Here is a 19,472-nt window from a genome sequence, read left to right as displayed (position 1 = left end):
ATGTTAGGAAATTTTTCTTCCAGAAGCTGTTCAACTATCTCCTCTGTGGACTTGTATGATTGTTCCTGTTCTGGAATGCCAATAATTCTTATGTTATTCCTCTTCATGTTATCCAACATGAATCTTAGGCCTTCTTCAGATTTCATTATCCTTTTTTGTGTTTGTTCTTCTATCTTAGTAGTGTTGAGAGATTTATCTTCTAGCTCACTAGTTCTAGCGTCTATCTCTTCAATTCTACTCCTTTGCCCTTTCAGTGTACTGTCCATTTATGATATTCTATTATTAATCATTTGGACCTCTTTCTGTAGGTTTTGAATTGTTTCCAATGCTGTATCTTTCTTATTTGATTGCTCCTGTAGCACTTTCTTGACTTCTTCCTTTTTTTTCTCAACTCCATTGTATAGTGTTTTGATACATTTTATAATCATTTTTCTTAATTCATTCTCAGGCATTTCCAAAGCCTGCTCAACTTCCAGTATGGAGTGTAGGTCTACTTCTAGCTCATTTGCCTCAGTCACTTTATCTCGTTTCTGGACATGTGCAGATATGGTCATCTACTTCTGTTTATTGGGCATCTTCAGGGGTTATCTGTGGCCTTAATACTCAGATGGGTATGTATTTTGGTATTTTTTTATGATTTCTGACTACCTCCAGGTAGATGTGATCAGGAAATGAGCTTCCCTTTTCACTCTTCTTCCTGAGAAGTTTCAAAATACCACTGTTGGTCGTTTTGACGTAATTTAGGATTTAATTTTCGGCCTATTTCCTTTTTTGTCTGCTTGTCCCGCTCCACAATCCCCGTTAAGGTCTTTTTTCTAGTTGTAAATAGTTCAGGGCCAGCTGTGGCCATTTGGTTTTAATTGGAAAGTGTTTGTTTAAATTTCAAGGAGATCTGTGCGCATGCGTAATAGAACCCTTGAGGGTAGGGCTTGGGTGCCCACTAGCTCAGGCACCCCAATAGTCACCCGAATGGAGGTGTGCCGATAGCCAAGGACCAATGAACAGCTACCGAAAGAGAAGAATGTTCGCACCTTTATCTCTGCAGTTCTGCAAGGTGTCTGTGGCCGCTTTGATCCTTTCCCTGCTTGGTCTCACCCAAGATGGTGGCTCCTCGAGCAGCTGAGCATCTCGAATTAGAAAGCAATGGATTTCTTGCTTCTGCCACAAATTCCACAGCTGTAAGCCTTCCAACTTTCTAAATATTCCTTTACATGTGGTTCAGAGTTCTGGGACCACCCCCTGAGCCTGCTTGGTCGGGTATTCTGTGTTGTTGCTGGTGGAGCTCCTTTATTGCACTTCCACCTGATCCGCCATCTTATTTGTTCTCCTAAAGTTTTTATTGTGAGGTTTACATGGGAGAACATCAGATTTACACTCATCCTATTGTACTTCGTTTCATTGCAATGATTACTATTTGCTCCATGCATCATCAAATAACCCCAAAGGGTACACCACACAGACTCGCCCCACCCGGCCACGAGCACACAGCCCTTCTCCCTCTCTAAGTCCAGTGTCCGGAGCCTCTCCATCTGTCCACGTCATCTTCTCTGTCTCCATCCATGGTGTCACTGCCTCTCTGGGTAGGGTCCCGCTCTCTGTTCTTCTCACTTGATGGTCCCAGGGACTTCTGGCTCATGGGCTGCAAAATCAATCACTCTCCTCCTTTTGTCAAAAAACATCTACCTCTATATTTCCTAGGCTCACAGTCAGACCTGATGGCAATTATTAACTATTGTACCACAAGAGTCTTACTCCCATTTCCTTTTTTTTTTAAGTTTTATTGTGAATTATGTGACAGTTTACATGGGAGAACATTAGTTTTAAATTCATCTTACTGTATATTGTTTCATGGTCATGGTTACAATCACCTCCATGCACCACCATTCAATGAAAGATTGCATGCTATAAGCCTGCTTTTCCACCTTCCTCCTCCCCCACCTCCCCGGGTCATCAGCGCTCAGCCCCGTTTCCTCCCTGGATCCTGAGTCCCCAGCTGCTCCATCTCTCCACGCCATCATCTCTGCTTCCATCTCTGGGATCGCTGCCTCTCTGGGTAGGGTTCCGTTCTCTGCTCTTCTCCCTTCATGGATCCAGGGACCTCCGCTCCCTGCCTACATAGTCAATCACTCCCCTCCTTGCCACAAAATGGCCACTTTTACATTTACAACCTTCACAAGCAGTCCTGGTAGCAATTATTCACCCTTGCATCACAAGAGACCTATCTGCATTTCCTTTAATCAGTCCTGCCTAGACAGATTGGATACTACTCAGTGGAGATTCTATCTTGCTCCATGCTCTCTGGATGTAGGTTCCCTCTTGGAAGATTGTAAACCAGTCACTTCTTGCCTTTGTAGTTCCCCATTTTGGATAGTCAATGTCCAAGTTGCCCATCCCTGCCTACTCCGTATATGGAGGGGGTGGGAATGATCCCCGCTGCAAAGACTTGTTCCCTCTTTTGAGCTAGTACATCCATAGGTGTAGGTCAAGTTCATCTAATTGTATCAGGTTACTCTTGTTTTTTTTTTTTTTTTTTTTTTCTCCTCTTCTTTCTTCTTCTAGTTGGGCTCTGATCACCCAGTTGTTGAGGCCAGGTCAAATGGGTATTATCTTCATGTGTGGGTGCTCTTGTGGATATGCCCTCTCTTCTTATCCACTGGACACTTCACCCTCCACTCCACTCCTCCATGGCTATTTTCACTGATTCTGGGCCCAAGAGTCCCCAGGTCTTGCCACACTGCTGGCCAACCAGGTCTGCACCTGGGTTCACAGGGGTCTATTGACCATTGTAGGGTTTAGCTCGCAGCCTCATAGCTGTTCTTCCCTCACTTTCCCTTGTCGGTGGCGAACGTGGTCACCCATCAGAACGTGTATTCCCATTGAGTCTTAGGCTTGGATGGGGGTTTTACTCTGAGGGGACCTGACCCCTTGCCTGATGTCTCCTGGGTGGGCAGCTTGCTTGTTCTTGTAGTCATTGGTCAGTCTGTTTTGTGTTTTTCCTGTCAGTCTTTCTTTCAAGTGGTAGCTTCTGTTCTTCTAGCTGCTCCAGGCTGGTCTGCCCATCATCTCAGGGGGAAATTTCCCACCTCTGAAGATTCTGGATGCTGTTCAGGATTCCACCTATAGTCTTATGTAATGCAGAGGCTCCGCAGGCAGCCTCCTTCACTGGGCACGTTGTATCCCCATTTTAGGTATTCTAATCAGTTATAGGCAGAAGTCTACTTTTTCGGAGATTATTATTGCCACTCCTCCTAGTTTATTGTTGCAGTTGGCTTGGTAAATTTTTTCCCATCCTTTAACTTTTAGTCTGTTTTTGTCTTTGTGTGTAAGATGTGCCTCTTGCAGGCAGCATATTGATGGATGTTTTCTTATCCATTCTGCCACTCTTTGTCTCTTCAGTGGTGCATTCAGTCCATTGACATTCAATGTAATTATCTATAGGTATGGATTGATTGCTGTCATTATGTTTCTTTTTTGGTGGTGCTGTTCATTCTTTGGTTCTGCTTTCCTTCTTGTGTTGGATTTGTATTCTTTAAGTTGTTTCTGGTCGGTTTCTTCCTAGTTTCTATGTTCGCTTGTTCTGCTTGGGAATTAGTTTTTATGATATGTTGTGGAGTGTTAACTTTCTTTGGGGTTACACTGTAGTCTACTAACTTTTCTCTGCACTTAGGATACTCCATTGCAACCTGTAATTTACCTGGCATCCCCACCACCTGGGCTTCCGTTGCTGTGTTTGTCCTTTCTTTGACCTTGATATATTTTTGGTCTTCAGTTGATCTCTCTGCTCCTTTGAGTTTGTTGTTGTAGTCTCATTCTGTTCTGGACTCTGCTATCTGTTGGCTGTGTTCCAGGTGGTGTTGTTATATCTGTCAGTCTCTGTTTGTTGTCTGTTCTTGTTGGTTCTCTGTCCACAGAACTCCCTTTAAGATGGTTTGAAGTGCTGGGTTGGTTTTCATACAATCTCTCAGATTCTGTTTATCCTGGAATGTTTTGATTGCACCATTGTATTTGATTGATAGTTTTGCTGGATAGACGATTCTTGGTTGACAGTTTTTTTCTTGCAGCACTTTGTATATATCTCCCCATTGCATTCACGCTTGCATGGTTTGTTCTGAACAGTCAGAGTTTAATCTAATTTGCTTGCCTTTATAAGTTACATTTCTCTTCTCTCTGGCCACTTTTAGTATTCTTTCCTTGTCTTTGATTTTGGAGAGCTTGATTATTATATGTCTTGGAGACTTTCTTTTGGGGTCTATTCTTCCTGGGTTACGTTGGGCTTCTTGAATGTTTATCTTCCCATCTTTCAAAATGTTAGGGAAATTTTCTTCCGGAAGCTTTTCAACTATCTCCTCTGTGGACTTCTCTGATTGTTCTCGTTCTAGAATGCCAACAATTGTTACATTATTCCTCTTCATGTTATCCAGCATGAATCTTAGACTCTCTTCAGATTTTTTTAATCCTTTTAGCTGCTTGCTCTTCTATCTTGGCAGTATTGAGAGATTTGTCTTCCAGTTCGCTAGTTCTGGCTTCCATCTCTTCTAGTCTGCTCCTTTCCCTTTTCAGCCTATTGTCCATTTCTGACATCTTATTATTGATCACCTGGACATCTTTTTGCAGGTTTTGAATTATTTCCAATGCTGTGTCAATCCTATTTGATTGTTCCTGAAGTATTTTCCTTACTTCTTCCTTATTTTCCTCGACCCCTTTTCAGAGTATTTGAATTTGTTTCCATATCATTCTTCTGAATTTCCTCTCAGACATATCCAGAACCCGCTCCTACTCCTCTATAAAGCCTTTGTCTGTCTCCAGCTCATTTGCATCAGCTGCTCTCTTCTGTTTTTAGACGTGTTTCAATAACGTTTGTTTTTAGTGGTCATGGTTATTATTATTTTATTATTATTATTATTAATATGATCAGGAGATAGGCTGCCCTTATCGCCTGTAACGCGTAGCAGGTATTGTTAGGTCTTGTCTTAGTGGTGGAGTATTACGGTGTATGCTTATAGCTTGGCTATATGGCCACGATTCCTGCTTCTTCTTAGGTGATGTAGGGAGGAAAAGCTCCCACTTCCAGGAAAGATGTGTGATCAAAAGGACCAAAAGCAGGAGTAATATAAACGCATGGACAGAAATCACCACTTTGGAGCAGTGATGCGGCTTTGGTCAACTTTTCCATGCTACACCATCCATGTGTGTGCAAATAGAAGCCTCCAGCAGGGGTGGGGGTGGCCCCTCTTTCAGGCCTCTCCTCTAGCCACTGCAGTATAAGTGGGCAGATAAATATTGGGGAGTTAATGGGAGAAAGATTGACTGCTATTTTTGTCTCTGATTGACAGTTATCTGCATATGCTCAGTGCCAATCTTGGGATGGTTGAGACCTGTTCTGTTGGGATTTCATAGATTGCCTTGAGTTTGTCCTGCCCAGTGAACTCAGGCAGCAGCCCAGCTGCAGATTGCAAGGTGATAGCTGGAGATTCTAATCTGCTCCCTGGGCTCAGATGTCCTGCCCAGGCTCAGATTCACTGCCTCAGAAGCCTGGTCCAGTTGTTTGTGGTTATTTGCGTGTGCAAAGTGGAAATCTCGGAATGGTTGTGTCCTATTATGCTGCGGGTTTACAGGTTGCTTTCTATTGATCCTATTGCCGCCAGACTGATCTGGCAGGAACAGCCACAAATTGCTAGAACGATAGCTCTACTATACTGCTACCTGGGAGTAGGGCAAAGTGGCTCAGATACAGCGCTTCAGATTTGTGGCAGTGGATGACGTCAAAAGTCGATGCCTCGCTCCCTCTCTCTGTGCAGTGGGTAACTGTCCTAGCTGGTGTCTGAGCTGAGATCTCAAACTGGGACAGGGAGGAATGTGTAGTTCTCTGTGGCTCTTTTTATTAGTTTTTTTTGTTTTTGTTTTTGCTGGGAACACTCCTTTCTGAACGGGCTGGCTTTAGCCCCGCCCTCTAAACTCTGCCGGGGCAGGGTAATCGCTGAAGCGATCCTGCTGCCAGAGTCTTAAAATGCCCGTATTTTCCTTAGTGTGATTTTCAAAAAATGTGCATTTGGGAAACTGAAAACCTAGCTCTTATGATGGTTTGAAGCTGTGGTTTTGCTAATATGAACACTTCCTTGGTGAGATCCCACTCCCTTCTCACTGGAGCATTCCCTACCTGGCTCCCCTGGCTGCATCCCCGAACCGGAAGTCCCATTGCCTTTCACCAGCCTGGTCCCAACCAATTAGAAATCATTCAGTGGTGATTCTACCTTCCCCCACCCTGTCTGGAACTAGGCTCCCTCTTGAAAGCTTGCAAGCCAGTCACTTCTTTCCTTTATAGACTCCCTCATTTGGGGTTGCCAATGTCTATGTTGCCCATCCCTGTTGACCCTGTGTATCAAGGGGGTGGGAGTGATCCTCACGGTAAAGGTTTGTTCCCTTTTTTGAACTACTACATCCATCAGTATAGGTAAAGTTCATCAAATTGTAGCAGGTTACACTTTTTTTCTTTTTTCTCTCTCTTCTCTCTTGTTCGAGTTCTGATCATCCAGCCATCGAAGCCAGGTCAAGTGGGTACTATCTGCAAGTATGGGTGTTCTTGTGCATCTCCACTCACTTCATATCAGCTGGAGACTTCACTCTCCACTCTAGTACTCTGTAGCCATGTCACTGCCTCTGGGCCCACCCGGGTACATGGGGGGTCTATTGAATATGGCCAGGCTTAGCTTGCAACTTTATTGCTGTTTTTTCACCCTCTTCCCTTATCGGTGACCAACGTGGTGACCACCTGCCTGCTCATGTATTCCCCTTGAGTCTCAGTCTTGGAAGGGGGTTTGCTCTGAGTGGTCCGACCACTTGCCTTGATGGCTCCTGGGCAAATAGCATACTTATTCTTGTAGTAATTAATCAGACAGCTGTTATTGTTTCAGATTTTTCCTGCCAGTCTTTCTTTCACGAAGTATCTTCTGTTCTTCTAGCCTCTCCAGGCTGGTCTACTTCTCTATCAAGTGGAAATTTCTTACCTCAATCGGTTCTGGATGGGGTTCTCGATTCTACCTATGGTCTTGTGCAATGTAAAGGATCCACAGGAAGCTTCTTTCACTGGGCAAGTTCTAGCCCCCTTTAAGGTATGCCAATCAATTACAGGCTGAAGACGGACTTAACAAGCTTTCTATGGTGATGTTTCTGGTTATTCCTTTCTTTCCCCTTCAAGTGTCTATTTTACAATGGTAAGCAAGGGAAACCAAGATCAAAAGACAGCCAAGCATCTTAAAATTATTCCCCTCTTTTACCCATTCAAACCATTGATATAATTTCTTAGATTCTGTTTATCCTGGAATGTTTTGATTGCACTATCGTATTTGATTGATAGTTTTGCTGGATAGATGATTCTTGGTAGGCAGTTTTTTTTTGTTTTTTTTTTCTTCTTCTTTTAGGGTTTTGTATATGTCTTCCCATTGCCTTCTTGTCTGCATGGCTTGTGGTGTATGGTCAGAGCTTAATCTGATTTGCTTGCCTGTGTAAGTGAGACGTCTTTTCTCCCTGGCTTCTTTTAGGATTCTCTCCTTGTGTTTGATTTTGGAGAGCTTGGTTCTTATATGTCTTGGTGACTTTCTTTTGGGGTCCATCCTTCCTGGGGTACGTTAGGCTTCTTGAATGTTTACCTTCTTATCTTTCAAGATGCTAGGGAAATTTTCTTCCAGAAGCTCTTCAACTCTGTGGACTTCTCTGATTCTTCCTGTTCCGGCATGCCACTAATTCTTAAGTTGTTCCTCTTCATTTTATCCAGCATGAATCTCAGAGTATCTTCAGAATCTTTTATCCTTTTTTCTGCTTGCTCTTCTATCTTAGCATTATTGAGAGATTTATCTTCCAGATTGCTAATTCTGGCTTCCATCTCTTCTATTCTGCTCCTTTCCCCTTTCAGTGTATTGTCCATTTATGATTATTATTAATCATCTGGACCTCTTTTTGCAGGTTTTGAATTGTTTCCATTGCTGTATCAATCTTGTTTGATTGCTCTTGTAGTATTTTCCTGACTTATTCCTTGTTTCCCTCCACCCCTTTTTGGAGCATTTGAATTTGTTTCCATATCATTCTGAATTCTTTCTCAGGCAAATCCAAAACCTGCTGTTCCTCTTCTGGGGAGCCTTTGTCTGTCTCCAGAGCATTTGTCTCAGTTACTCTTTTCTGGTTTTGGATATGGTTTGAGGTCTTTTGTTGTTTTTTGTTTGTCATTTCCAGTGATTATGTGGGGTATTTGATGCTTAAATGGATGCTTGCTGTTGTGTTATTAAGTTTACTTGGTGTCTCCTGGTGAATATGATCAGAAGATAGCTTTCCCTTTTCACATGTAATGCTTGTTGTTAGTTGTTAAGTGCCATCAAGTCAATTACGACCCATAGCCACCATGGATAGGGTTTCTGAGGAGGAACTGGTGAGCTTGAACCACCAACCATGCTGTTCAAACGGCTTTGCAGTCTGGTGCATGAACCGACAGCACCACACCAGGACTCCAACGCTTAGCAGCTGTTATTGGCTCTTTTCTCAATGGTGGAATATTATGGGGTATGCATGTAGCTTGGTGACATGGCCACGATTGCTGTCTCTTCCTGGGTAACATAGGGATAAAAAGCTCCCACCTCCAGGAAAAATGTGTGATCAAAAGGGCCAAAAGCAGAAGCAAGTCACTTCTTGCCTTTGTAGCCCCCCAATTTTGGGTAGCCAATGTCCAAGTTGTCCATTCCTGTCTACTCTGTGTATGGAGGAGATGGGAATGATCCTCACTGTAAAGATTTGTTCCCTCTTTTGAGCTACCGCATACATAGGAGTATGTAAAGTTCATCATATTGTATCAGATTGCTCTTTTTTCCACTTGTTTCTTCTTCTAGTTGAGCTCTGATCATCCAGTCATTGAAGCCAGGTCAAGTGGGTATTATCTGCAAATGTGGGTGTTCTTATGCATATAACCTCTCTTCTTATCAGCTGAATGATTCACTCTCCACTCTAGTCCTCTGTGGCTATATCACTGACTCGGGGTCCAAGAATCCCCAAGTCTTGCCACACTGCTGGCCAACCAGGTCTCCACCTGGGTTCACAGGAATCTATTGAACGTTGTAGGGCTTAGTTTTCAGCTTCATTGCTGTTCTTCCCTCACTTCCCCTTATCAGTGATGAACATGGTCACCAATCAGAGCACATGTCTACTCGTGTATTCCCATTGAGTTTTAATCTTAGAAGGGGGTTTGCCATGAGGAAACCCGACCACTTGCCTTGATGTCTCCTGGGCGAGCACCTTGCTTGTTCTTGTAGTAATCAGGCAGACTGCCATTATTGTTGTGCATTTTTCCTGTGGATCTTTCTTTCAAGAAGTATCTTCTGATCTTCTAGCTGCTCCAGGTTGGTCTGTTTTTCCTTTCAAGTGGAAATTTCCCACCTCAGAAGATTCTTGATGGGGTTCAGGATTCCCCCTATGGTCTTATGTAATGCAGAGGCTCCACAGGAAGCCTCCTTCACTGGGCATGTTGTAGCCTCATTTTAAGTATTCCAATCAGTTATAAGCAGAAGATGGACTTACGAACTTTCTATGGTGATATTTCTGGCGATTCCTTTCTCTCCTCCTCAAGTGTCTATTTTATAATAGTATGTCAGGGAAACCAAGAATCAAAAGACAGTCAAGCATCTTAACATTATTTCCCCCTGGACATGGATTTCTTTGGTTGTGAGTTATTTGATGACCTGGTCAATTTCCTCCTTTGTTATAAGTCAGTTCAAGTTTTCTATTTCACTCTGTGTAAGTTTAGGTAGGCCGTGTTTTTCTAACAATGTAACCTTCTCCTATAGATTTTCAAATTAACTGGCGTACAACTCTTCATAAGATTATTATTATCTTTTTATTTCTAGTGATTCTGTTACGGCATCACCCATGTGGTTTCTTATGTGTGTTATTTGAGTCTTCTCCCTCTTTTCTTTGTTTAGGTTTGCTAATGGTTTGCCAATTTTATTAATTCTTTCAAAGAACCAACTTCTTGTCCTGGTGATAATTTCTATAGTTTTTTTGTTTTCTATCTTGTTTATTTCTGCTCTAATCTTTATTATTTCTTTTCTTCTGATGACTGTAGGTTTATTTTGGTTGTCTGTTTCTAGTTGTTGTAGATGTTGTTGTAATGTGTTGATTTTGGTTCTTTCTTCTTTTTGAATGTATGCAATTATTGCAATAATTTCCTCTCAGCACTGCTTTTGACACATCCCAAAGATTTTGTTATGTTGTGTTTTCCTTCTCATTTGTTTCTAGGAACTTTGTGAATTCACGTTTCATTTGTTCTAATAACTAGTAGATTTTAAGCAGGGTGTTATTCAGTTTCCATGTATTTGACTTAATTTCCTTGGTATCCCTATTGTTGAGTTTTAATTTTATAGCATTGGGGGTTCTGAGAAGATGCTTTGTAGTATTTTGATGTTTGTAAATTTACGGAGGCTTGTTTTGTGGCCTAACACCTGGTCTGTTCTGGAGAATGCATCATGTGCACTGGAAAAGAATGTGCATTGTGTTGTTCGGGTGAATGCTCTATAAATATCCATGAGGTCAAGTTGGCTGATTGTTTTATTTAGTTCCTCTGTCTTTGGTGAGTTTGTTTCTGGTTGTTCTACCCTTTTTCGAAAGTGTTGTATCAAAATATCCCACTATTATTGTAGATTTGTCTATTTTTTAATTCAAATTTTATAAGAGTTTGCTTTATGTATTTTGGAACTTTTTTTATTGGGAGTGTACATATTTATTATGACATCTTGTTCAATTGACCCTTTAATCATGAGATAATGTCCTTTATCTATTATGCTGGGTTGTGCCTTAAAGTCTATGTTGTCAGAGATTAGTATTGCCATTCCTGCTCGTTTTTCATTGCAGTTCGCTTGGTATATTTTTTCCATCCTTAAACTTTTTAGTCTGTTTTTGTCTTTGTGTTTAAGGTATGCCTCTTTTAGACAGCATATTTGAAGGAGCTTGTTTTCTTATCCATTCTGCCACTCTCTGTCTCTTAACTGGTACATTTAATCCATTGAAAATCAGTATAATTATCAATAAGTAAGAATTGATTGCTGTCATTATGTTTGTTTTATTGTTGGTTTGTTCTACATACCTTCCGGTATTAAATTCATGTTTTTTGTGCTCTTTCTTGTCAATTTCTTCATGGCTTTAATGTTTCCATGCTCCTTTTGGATTTTCATTTTCTTGGTATGTTGTGAAGTATTCATTTTCTTTGAGGTTAACTGTGTCCTTCACTCAAAACAGTCTATTTCTTCCTGCAATCTAGCTGACCTCCTCACCACCTGGATCTCTCTTTCCCTGTTTTTACCTTCCTTCATATTGTAATTGTTTTGATCATAGACTGACCATCCAGATCCTCTGAATTTCTTCTAATAATTTTGTTTTGTTCTAGACTCTTGCATCTGTAGATTGAGTTCCTGGTGGTGTTTCCACATACGTAAATCTCTGGTTGTTGTCTGTTCTTGTTGGTTTTCATTTCAAAGAACTTCCTTTAGGATGTTTTGAAGTTCTGGATTGGCTTTGCCAAAATCCTTTAGCTTGTGTTCATCCTGGAATGTTTTAATTACACCAATGTATTTGATTGATAGTTTTGCTGGGAAGATGATTCTTGGTTGGCAGTTTTTTTTTCTTTCAGGGTTTTTTATATATATGTCTCCCCATTACCTTCTTGCCTTCATGGTTTTTGCTGAGAGTACAGAGCTTAATCTGATTTGTTTGCCTTTGTTAGTAACAATTCTCTTTTCCCTGGCTACTTTCAGGATTATCTCCTTGCCTTTTATTGTGGAGAGCTTGATTGTGAAATGTCTTGTTGACTTTCTGTTGGGGTCTATCCTTCCTGGCGTTGGTTGAGATTCTTGAATGCTTACCTTTTCATTTTTCAAGATGTTATGGACATTTTATTCCAGCAACTCTTCTATTATCACCTCTGTGGACTTCTGTGATTTATCCTGTTCCAGAATGCCAATAATTCTTAAGTTATTCTTTTTCAAGTTGTACTACATGAATCTTAGACTTTCATCAGATTTTTTTTTAAATCGTTTTTGCTGTTTCTCTTCTATATTGTTGTTGTTGTTAGGTGCCATCGAGTCGGAACCAACTCATAGTGACCCCATGCACAGCAGAATGAAACAATGTCCGATCCTGGGCCAAGCTCACTACCGCCGCCACACTTGACGCCATCAATGATGTCATCTGGCTGATCCATCTCGTTGGGGGTCTTCCTCTTTTTCTCTGACCCTGCACCTTACCCAGCATGACATCCAGTATTGAAAGATCTGTCTTCATGCTCGCTAGTCCTGGCTTCCATTTCTTCAATTCTACTCCTTTACTGTTTCAGGGTATTGTCCATTTCTGATATTTTATTATTGATCGTTTGGAACACTTTTTTCAGGTTTCACATAGTTTCCAATGCTGTATCTATCTTATTTGATTGTTTCTGTAGTGCTTTCCTAACTTTTTTCAACCTATCTGTGGAATGTTTTGGATACATCTCAGTATCATTCTCATAAATTCCTTCTCAGGCAATTCCAAAGGCTGCCGTCCTTCCAAAGGGAAATCTAGGTCTGCCTCCAGCTCATTTGTCTCAGTTACTCTATCTTGTTCCTGTACATGTGCCTATATGGGCTGTTGTTTCTTGGGCGTCTTCAATAATTAGATTTGTTTTCAATAATTAGATGAATGTATGTTGATGTATTATTATGCTTTTTAATTGTGTCCAGGTAGATGTTATCAGGAGATGGGCTTCTCTTTTCAATTGTCTTATTACTCTACTCAGAGTAACTATAGCAGGTATTGACTATCTATCTGGTGTATAGCAGCTGGTATTAGCTCTTGCCTGGATGTTGGGATTTTATAGTGTGTGACTGTAGCTTGGCTCTATGATGGCAATTGTTGTCTCTTTTTGGGTAACATAGGGAAAGAAAGAGCCTACTAAAGGTAAAAGGGGAACTAAAAAACAAAACAGCAACAGCAAGCAAAACAGATTGGATACTGTAGTCTATTATAGCAGAAAAGAAAAGTAAAAAAAAACTATACCAAAATATAAATATGACTTTATTACCCCTTTCTCGGCTTTTTGCCTTCAAGGCTGCTTGAGAAATTTCAAGATGCTACTGTTGCTCCTTATGATGTAACTCAGGATTTAATTTTTGGACTGTTTCTTTTTTATTCTGTCTATATGCCACCCCATAACCCCAGTTTAAGACTTTTTCCTAGTGATTAAACAGATTGGGGCTGGCTGTAGCCATTTTGGGAGACCGTTCAGTTTTAAGCAGTGTCTGTCTTCTTTTTGGTCTTTGCTGAGCATATCCATGTGCATGCATAGTAGAGCACTCTGAGGGTGAGGGGGTGTCTTGTCACTTAGGCTCCCCTTCTAGTCACCAGAGTGGAAATGCGCAGTGTAAGATGAATGAACAGTGAAAAACAGAATGTCCACACCTTTATCTCTGAGGATTGGTCAGACCTTTGCTGTAGGAACTCTTCTGTGATCCTTCACCCACTCTGTCATGCCCAAGATGGGCGCTCTGGGAGTGCCTGGGATCCATAGATTGGAAACCACCTTTCTTCTGCTATAAATTCCACTGGCTGTAAGCCTTCAAACTTTCTAGATAATGCTTTATATGTAGGTTCAGTGTTCTGGGACTATCCCCTGAACCTGCTTCACCCGGTATTGTGTTATTGCTGGCAGAGGTCTGCACCACATTTCTCCTTAATCCACCATTAAGCCATGCCTCTTGCACAAACTTTTTGAAACACAACTCTGTCATGGATTATTTCATAGGCAGAGTCATGGTTATAGCGGATCTACAAATGATTTGCCATACAATCCACTGTCCTTTGTCTATTCGAAAGAATCATTTTACATTTACGTTCAGTGTTGTCATCAGCTATGGACGTAGACAGGCATTTTTATATAATTGGAGAGTGGATACTTTTTGACTCACCCTCATATAAATTATTTCCAAAAAAAAAATTTTTTTTTTTTAAATACCTAGTAATTTCACTTTAGGGTTTGTGCCGATATAAGTAGTTGTGGGTGACAGAGCAGGAAGTCAAGGGTCATTGTGCATGACAGATGGCCTCACTTTTCTCAGAGAAGCAGGGGGTGAGGGGATCAATGAATAAGAAGAAAATATAGATAAATAATGAAGACTTGAACTAGGTACCAAGGAGAAAGGGTGAAGGAGCTACCTGTGGGCCAGAGAAGAGCTCTGGTAGCGTAGTGGTTATGAATTGGGCTGCTAACCTCAAGGTCAGCAGCTCGAAACTACCAGCCGTTCCATGGGAAAAAGATGAAGCTTTTGCTCCCATAAAGATTTACAGCCTTGGAAACCCTGTGCAGAGTTATGAGTCAGAACCAACTCCACGGTGCTTAACATATATATCTATATATATCTATCTATATCTATCTATATCTATATCTATCTATCTATCATCTATCTATCTATCTATCTATATGGAACTCTATTAGTAAAACCATGGCAACTATAACATTAGCCCCCCTTTACACTCTAAACAAACTCCTAAGATTAATATCCAGAATTACTGTGCTTACAGGTGCCTTTCATGCATGTCATAGTTGAAGAACATAACTCAATGACTCGAACAGCAAAAGTTCCTGGTTCTGATTCTGGCACTGTCAAAATGGAAATCTAAAAAGTAGAAACAAAAATCAGACATAGGTGTTAGAGCTCATTTTCAAATATTCCATCATCAGATTGCTATTAACTATCAAATCAATTTTGATTTCTCTTAATGGCTAAAAATAGAAGTTATAAAGCACTAAAAGCCACACACTGTATACATTCTGAAAGGTATCAAAACAAGCAGTCCAAGTAAATTGTTAAAGATTGAATTCTGTCACTCCAATATTTGTGTTAAAATCCTAACTACTGTGTCTGTGATCCCATGTAGACATAGGGTTTTATTTGTTATGGTAATTAAGTCATGCCCAAGTAGGGTGTGTTCTAAATCTATATACTTCTGAACTATAAAAAGAGTAGAATACACATGTGTTGTTAGGTGCCATCGAGTCAGTACCGAATCATAGTGACCCAATGCACAACAGAACGAAACACTGCCTGATCCTGGGCCAACCTCACAATTGTTGCTACGCTTAAGCTCACTGATGCTGCCACTCTGCTAATCCATCTAGCTGGGGGGTCTTCCTCTTTTTCTCTGACCCCACCTTACCAAACATGATATCCTTCTCCAGTGACTGGTCCCTCCTGACAACATGTCTGAAGTATGAGAGACAAAGTTGGGCCATCCGGGCCTCCAAGGAGCACTCTGGCTGCACTTCTTCCAACACAGATCTGTTTGTTCTTTTGGCAGCCCATGCACTTTCAATATTCTCTTCCAACACCATAACTCAAAAGCATCAATCCTTCTACGGTCTTCCTTATTCACTGACCAGCTTTCACATGCATATGAAGTTATTGAAAATACCATGGCTTGCGTCATGTGCACCTTAGTCCTCAAGTTTACATCTTTGCTCTTCAACACTTTAAAAAGGTCTTATGCAGCAGATTTGCCTAATGCAACACATTGTTCGATTTACACATAGAGACCCATATATATAGGAGAGGAGGTGTCTAGAGGGTAGGGGTATCAGCACAACTGAGATACTCATTTGGACTTTCAGCTTTTGTAACTGTGAGGAAATAAGTTTCTTTACTTTCTGTGGTATTTCTGTTATAGCAGCACTAGATAACTAAGACAGAATTATATACTGAATTTTTTCCAAATGAATGGCTTCAAATAAATTTAAGGACTGCATTAATAAAACCAGGAATTCTGAATTAAAAATAAAAATGCGAAATTATTATTAAAGTAGTACTGGTTGGTATTTTCTCCTAGGCACTACTGATATATTTTGTGGCTTAATATTTATGACACTATGTGCCGATTAGGTCCATGTTTCTATGTAGAATTTAACACTTTGATATTATTAATCATTAATCTAACCTTCAATTTGAGGAAACTATATAGGAACTACACTTTCATCTGGCAATGTCATATTGATAACTCACAAAGGAGATGCCAAAAGTAAATTCTAAAAATATAAGTTATTTTGATAACTATCAAATTACTTTTGGGTTCAAGATGTCTCAAAAACGTTGTTCTTCAGATTCCTCTTAAATCCCTTTGCTGCGATTCATGATATTAAATGATGTACTTTGGCATCAAAGTACCAAATGCTGTGAAATAATTATCAAATTATTACAACTAAAAACATAATCATAATAGTAGAGGTATCTTAACTGCACCAACATCTAAGTACTTCTTTTGATTCTTAAAATTATCATTTACATATTGAAATATAATCAATAAACCCTTACTACAGCACCTTCCTTCTACTGGTCTTTAAGAGGGTACTCGTCTCAAAACTCATAGATACTATAAAAGTCTTTAAAAGAGAAAAAATTAATTTCTGAATATCACTTGCATATTTACTCCCTTCTCTATTTCTCATCATTCTCCTAGTACTTTAAAATTTTAAAGAGAAGTCAAAGACAGAGAACTCTATATTTTTTAAAAAAATGGAATCCAGAGGTATATTTTAGACTGATTATTCTGATGGTTATAAGATAGATGGATTAGAAAGAAACAAGATGAGAGGCAGGATAGATGGATTTGAAAGAAACCAGTTAGGAGGCAAAATGTTGAGTCCCTTCACCAAAGCAGTAAGAAAAAGAATGAAAAGGAAGAGCAAATTGAAGAAATATTTAGGAAATAAATTAATAGGACCTAGAAACCGACGCATCATCAGAGATGGGAGGAAGACGTATTTGTAGTTGGAAGCATGATGGCAGTATCATGGAGGTAGTGAACACCGAATGAAGATGTTTAGGAGGCAAGATGGTGAGTTCAGTTATCAAGAAGTTTGTCATGTGAGGCAGACACTCCCGGGAGATATTGGCTCTTACCAATATTTATGTGGAGGTGAAACCATGAAAGTAGATGGGACTCATCTAGTGAGTGTGTATAAAGCAAAAGGAACTATGGGTTGAAATGAGAATCCGAAGGAACTCTAATATTTAAGGATATGGCAGAAAAAAACACACAAAAAAAACAATCCACACAGGAGGAAGGGAGAAAACATCCACAAAATGACGAACAGAACTAGAGTATTTAAGGAGAGGGAATGGAAACATTTTCATAGAAACCATGGAACACAGAATTTCAAGAGGAAGGGAATAATCACCATTGCCAAAAGTAGCAGAATGATCTAAGTAGACAATGGCCAAAAAATGTTCCATGGTCCAGATAACTATGAAGTTACCAATGACCTTTGTTGTTGTTGTTGTTAAGTGCCAATGAGTTGGTTCTGATTCATAGAGACTCTGTGTCGGCTTTCTGAGGTCAGTGGCTTCGAATCACCAACCTTGTGGTCCAGTGAATTATTCTATAGTGACACAAGGTTTGATTGTTGTTGTTAAGTGCCATCGAGTCAGTTCCGACCCACAGTGATCCTGTGGAGCAGGAGGTGAGCTTGAACCGCCAACCTTGCAGTTCAAACCAACTTTGCAGTCCAGCACATTAACCCACAGTGCCACACCAAGACTTACACGGATTGGCTGGTGACCCTCAAATCAAAAAACAAAAGTCAAAATAATGACCTTAGCAAGATGAGCAGAAGCAAGACTGGTGTGATCCAGAAATAACGGAGATGTGAGGAGCTGGAAGCAGCAAGAATACACACTGTTTTGAAATTTTTTGATAAGGGGAGGTGAGAGGTTAGATACTAGCTAGAGATGAAGGTGGAGTGAAGGGAGGGTTTTTTTTTTTTTTTTTTGGTGTGTGTGTGTGTTTTCAATAAAAATTTGTTGTTGTTGTTGATAAGCACCATGGAGTCAATTCTGACTCATATATAATGTTTCCTGTATAATGTTTAATGTTTCCAAGCAGCGGCTGGTGAGTTTGATCCACTGACCTTGTGGCTCAAACTGACCTTCCTGTTCAGTGCTTATTCTACAGCGCCACACCAGGATTTCACATATATGCACGATTATTTTTTTTATTATGATGTATAATAAATATATATATGTATTATTTCACAATGAAAAATATTAGTGTATATATATGAAATTCTGCTGTGGTGCTGTAGCATAAGTACTGGACTACTAACTGCAAGGTCGGTGGTTCAAACCTACTAGCCACTCCTCAGAAAATCTATATAGTTCACTATGAATTGGAACCGCCTTGACGACACTTAACACCAATGGTTCATGTATATAAGTGGCAGGGAAGACTCCAGAAGTGGAGAGAGTCAGAAGATGTAGGAGAGAGAGGAGAAAAAAAGGGGAGTGGTCACAGATACATGTAAATGGGGCTGGCTTTAGATAAGGGGAGTCCTCTCATTAGGGTTTGTGCTGGTATAAGTAGTTGTGGGTGACAGAGCAGGAAGTCAAGGGTCATTGTGTATGACAGATGGCTTCACTTTTCTCATAGAAGCAGGGGGTGAGGGGATCAATGAATAAGAAGAAAATCTAGATAAATAATGAAGACTTGAACTAGGTACCAAGGAGAAAGGGTGAAGGAGCTACCTGTGGGCCAGAGAAGAGCAGACTGGTAGAGGGTGCTGAGGATCTAGCTTAGTGACACTGGAATTCATGACTTTGTGGCAGTGCCAATCTGCCTGGTTATAAAGTTTTCTCAAACTTTATATAAAGTTTCTCAAACTCAGTTGAGGACCCTGACTCTTTCTCACCTCTCTCGGTTCCCTGTGCAAAGTCACTGCCTCATTGTCTACTCAGGCATGCAAGGCCCTGATGGATGAAGTGGAGTATGACATCACCAAGGCTCGGCAGAAGAAGACCAAGGTGGGCTCCTTCCGACTAAATCCTGATAGGACACAGGAGAGGAGAAAGATTCCCTTAGCTCAGTCTGAGGCGTTCTTAACAGACATTTTTGATAAAGTATGTGAGTGGATGAATGACTACAAACTTGAAGAAGACCCTGTAACTAAAGAGAGAACTTTCAAGAGATTTGCTCCAAGGAAAAGAGACAATATATAAACAGAATTTAAACAATTCCGTTTTTATTCTGATGCTTACAGACCTTTGAAATTCACGTGTGAAATGATAATAAAAGAGTATGAAGATGAAATATTCTTACTTATCGGCCAGGAGGCAGACGATCTAGCTGACAAGCTGTGCAGTGAAAATATCAGATCTGTGTGAACCTTCTTCTACTAACCACACTGAACTCTAGGAACGACTGCTACTAGTTACAGAGAGGAGTATACCCACCACCCACAAGGTCAAAGTCTACATATTATGTTTCCATAAGAAATTATATACTTCTTGTTTATACCACATTTGTCTAACGCATGGTTTTAATTGAAAATCTGTTGTTTGGCCTCATGACAAACTTATTCTCATTGTAGGTAAAATTGAAAAGCTGAGGTTGGGAAAAAGATGGCGGATTGGGTGGAAGTGTAG

At 40.4% G+C, this 19,472-nt stretch overlaps 1 protein-coding gene and 1 pseudogene across 1 annotated transcript in view; one reads left to right on the top strand and one right to left on the bottom strand.

The window, feature by feature from the left end:
- Positions 1-19,472, bottom strand: part of CHM (choroideremia (Rab escort protein 1)) — a 304,050-nt gene that overhangs the window by 16,692 nt on the left and 267,886 nt on the right. The window contains exon 12 of the mRNA XM_006871309.1: positions 14,582-14,678. Coding sequence (XP_006871371.1) covers positions 14,582-14,678 — 97 coding nt within the window. The remainder of the gene's footprint in view (positions 1-14,581; positions 14,679-19,472) is intronic.
- On the top strand, positions 18,960-19,242 carry LOC102819937 (annotated as a pseudogene).

Source organism: Chrysochloris asiatica, unplaced genomic scaffold, assembly GCF_000296735.1.
Source record: "Chrysochloris asiatica unplaced genomic scaffold, ChrAsi1.0 scaffold00167, whole genome shotgun sequence".
Classification (NCBI taxonomy): Eukaryota; Metazoa; Chordata; class Mammalia; order Afrosoricida; family Chrysochloridae; genus Chrysochloris; species Chrysochloris asiatica.
This window is presented reverse-complemented; position numbering and strand designations above follow the sequence as displayed.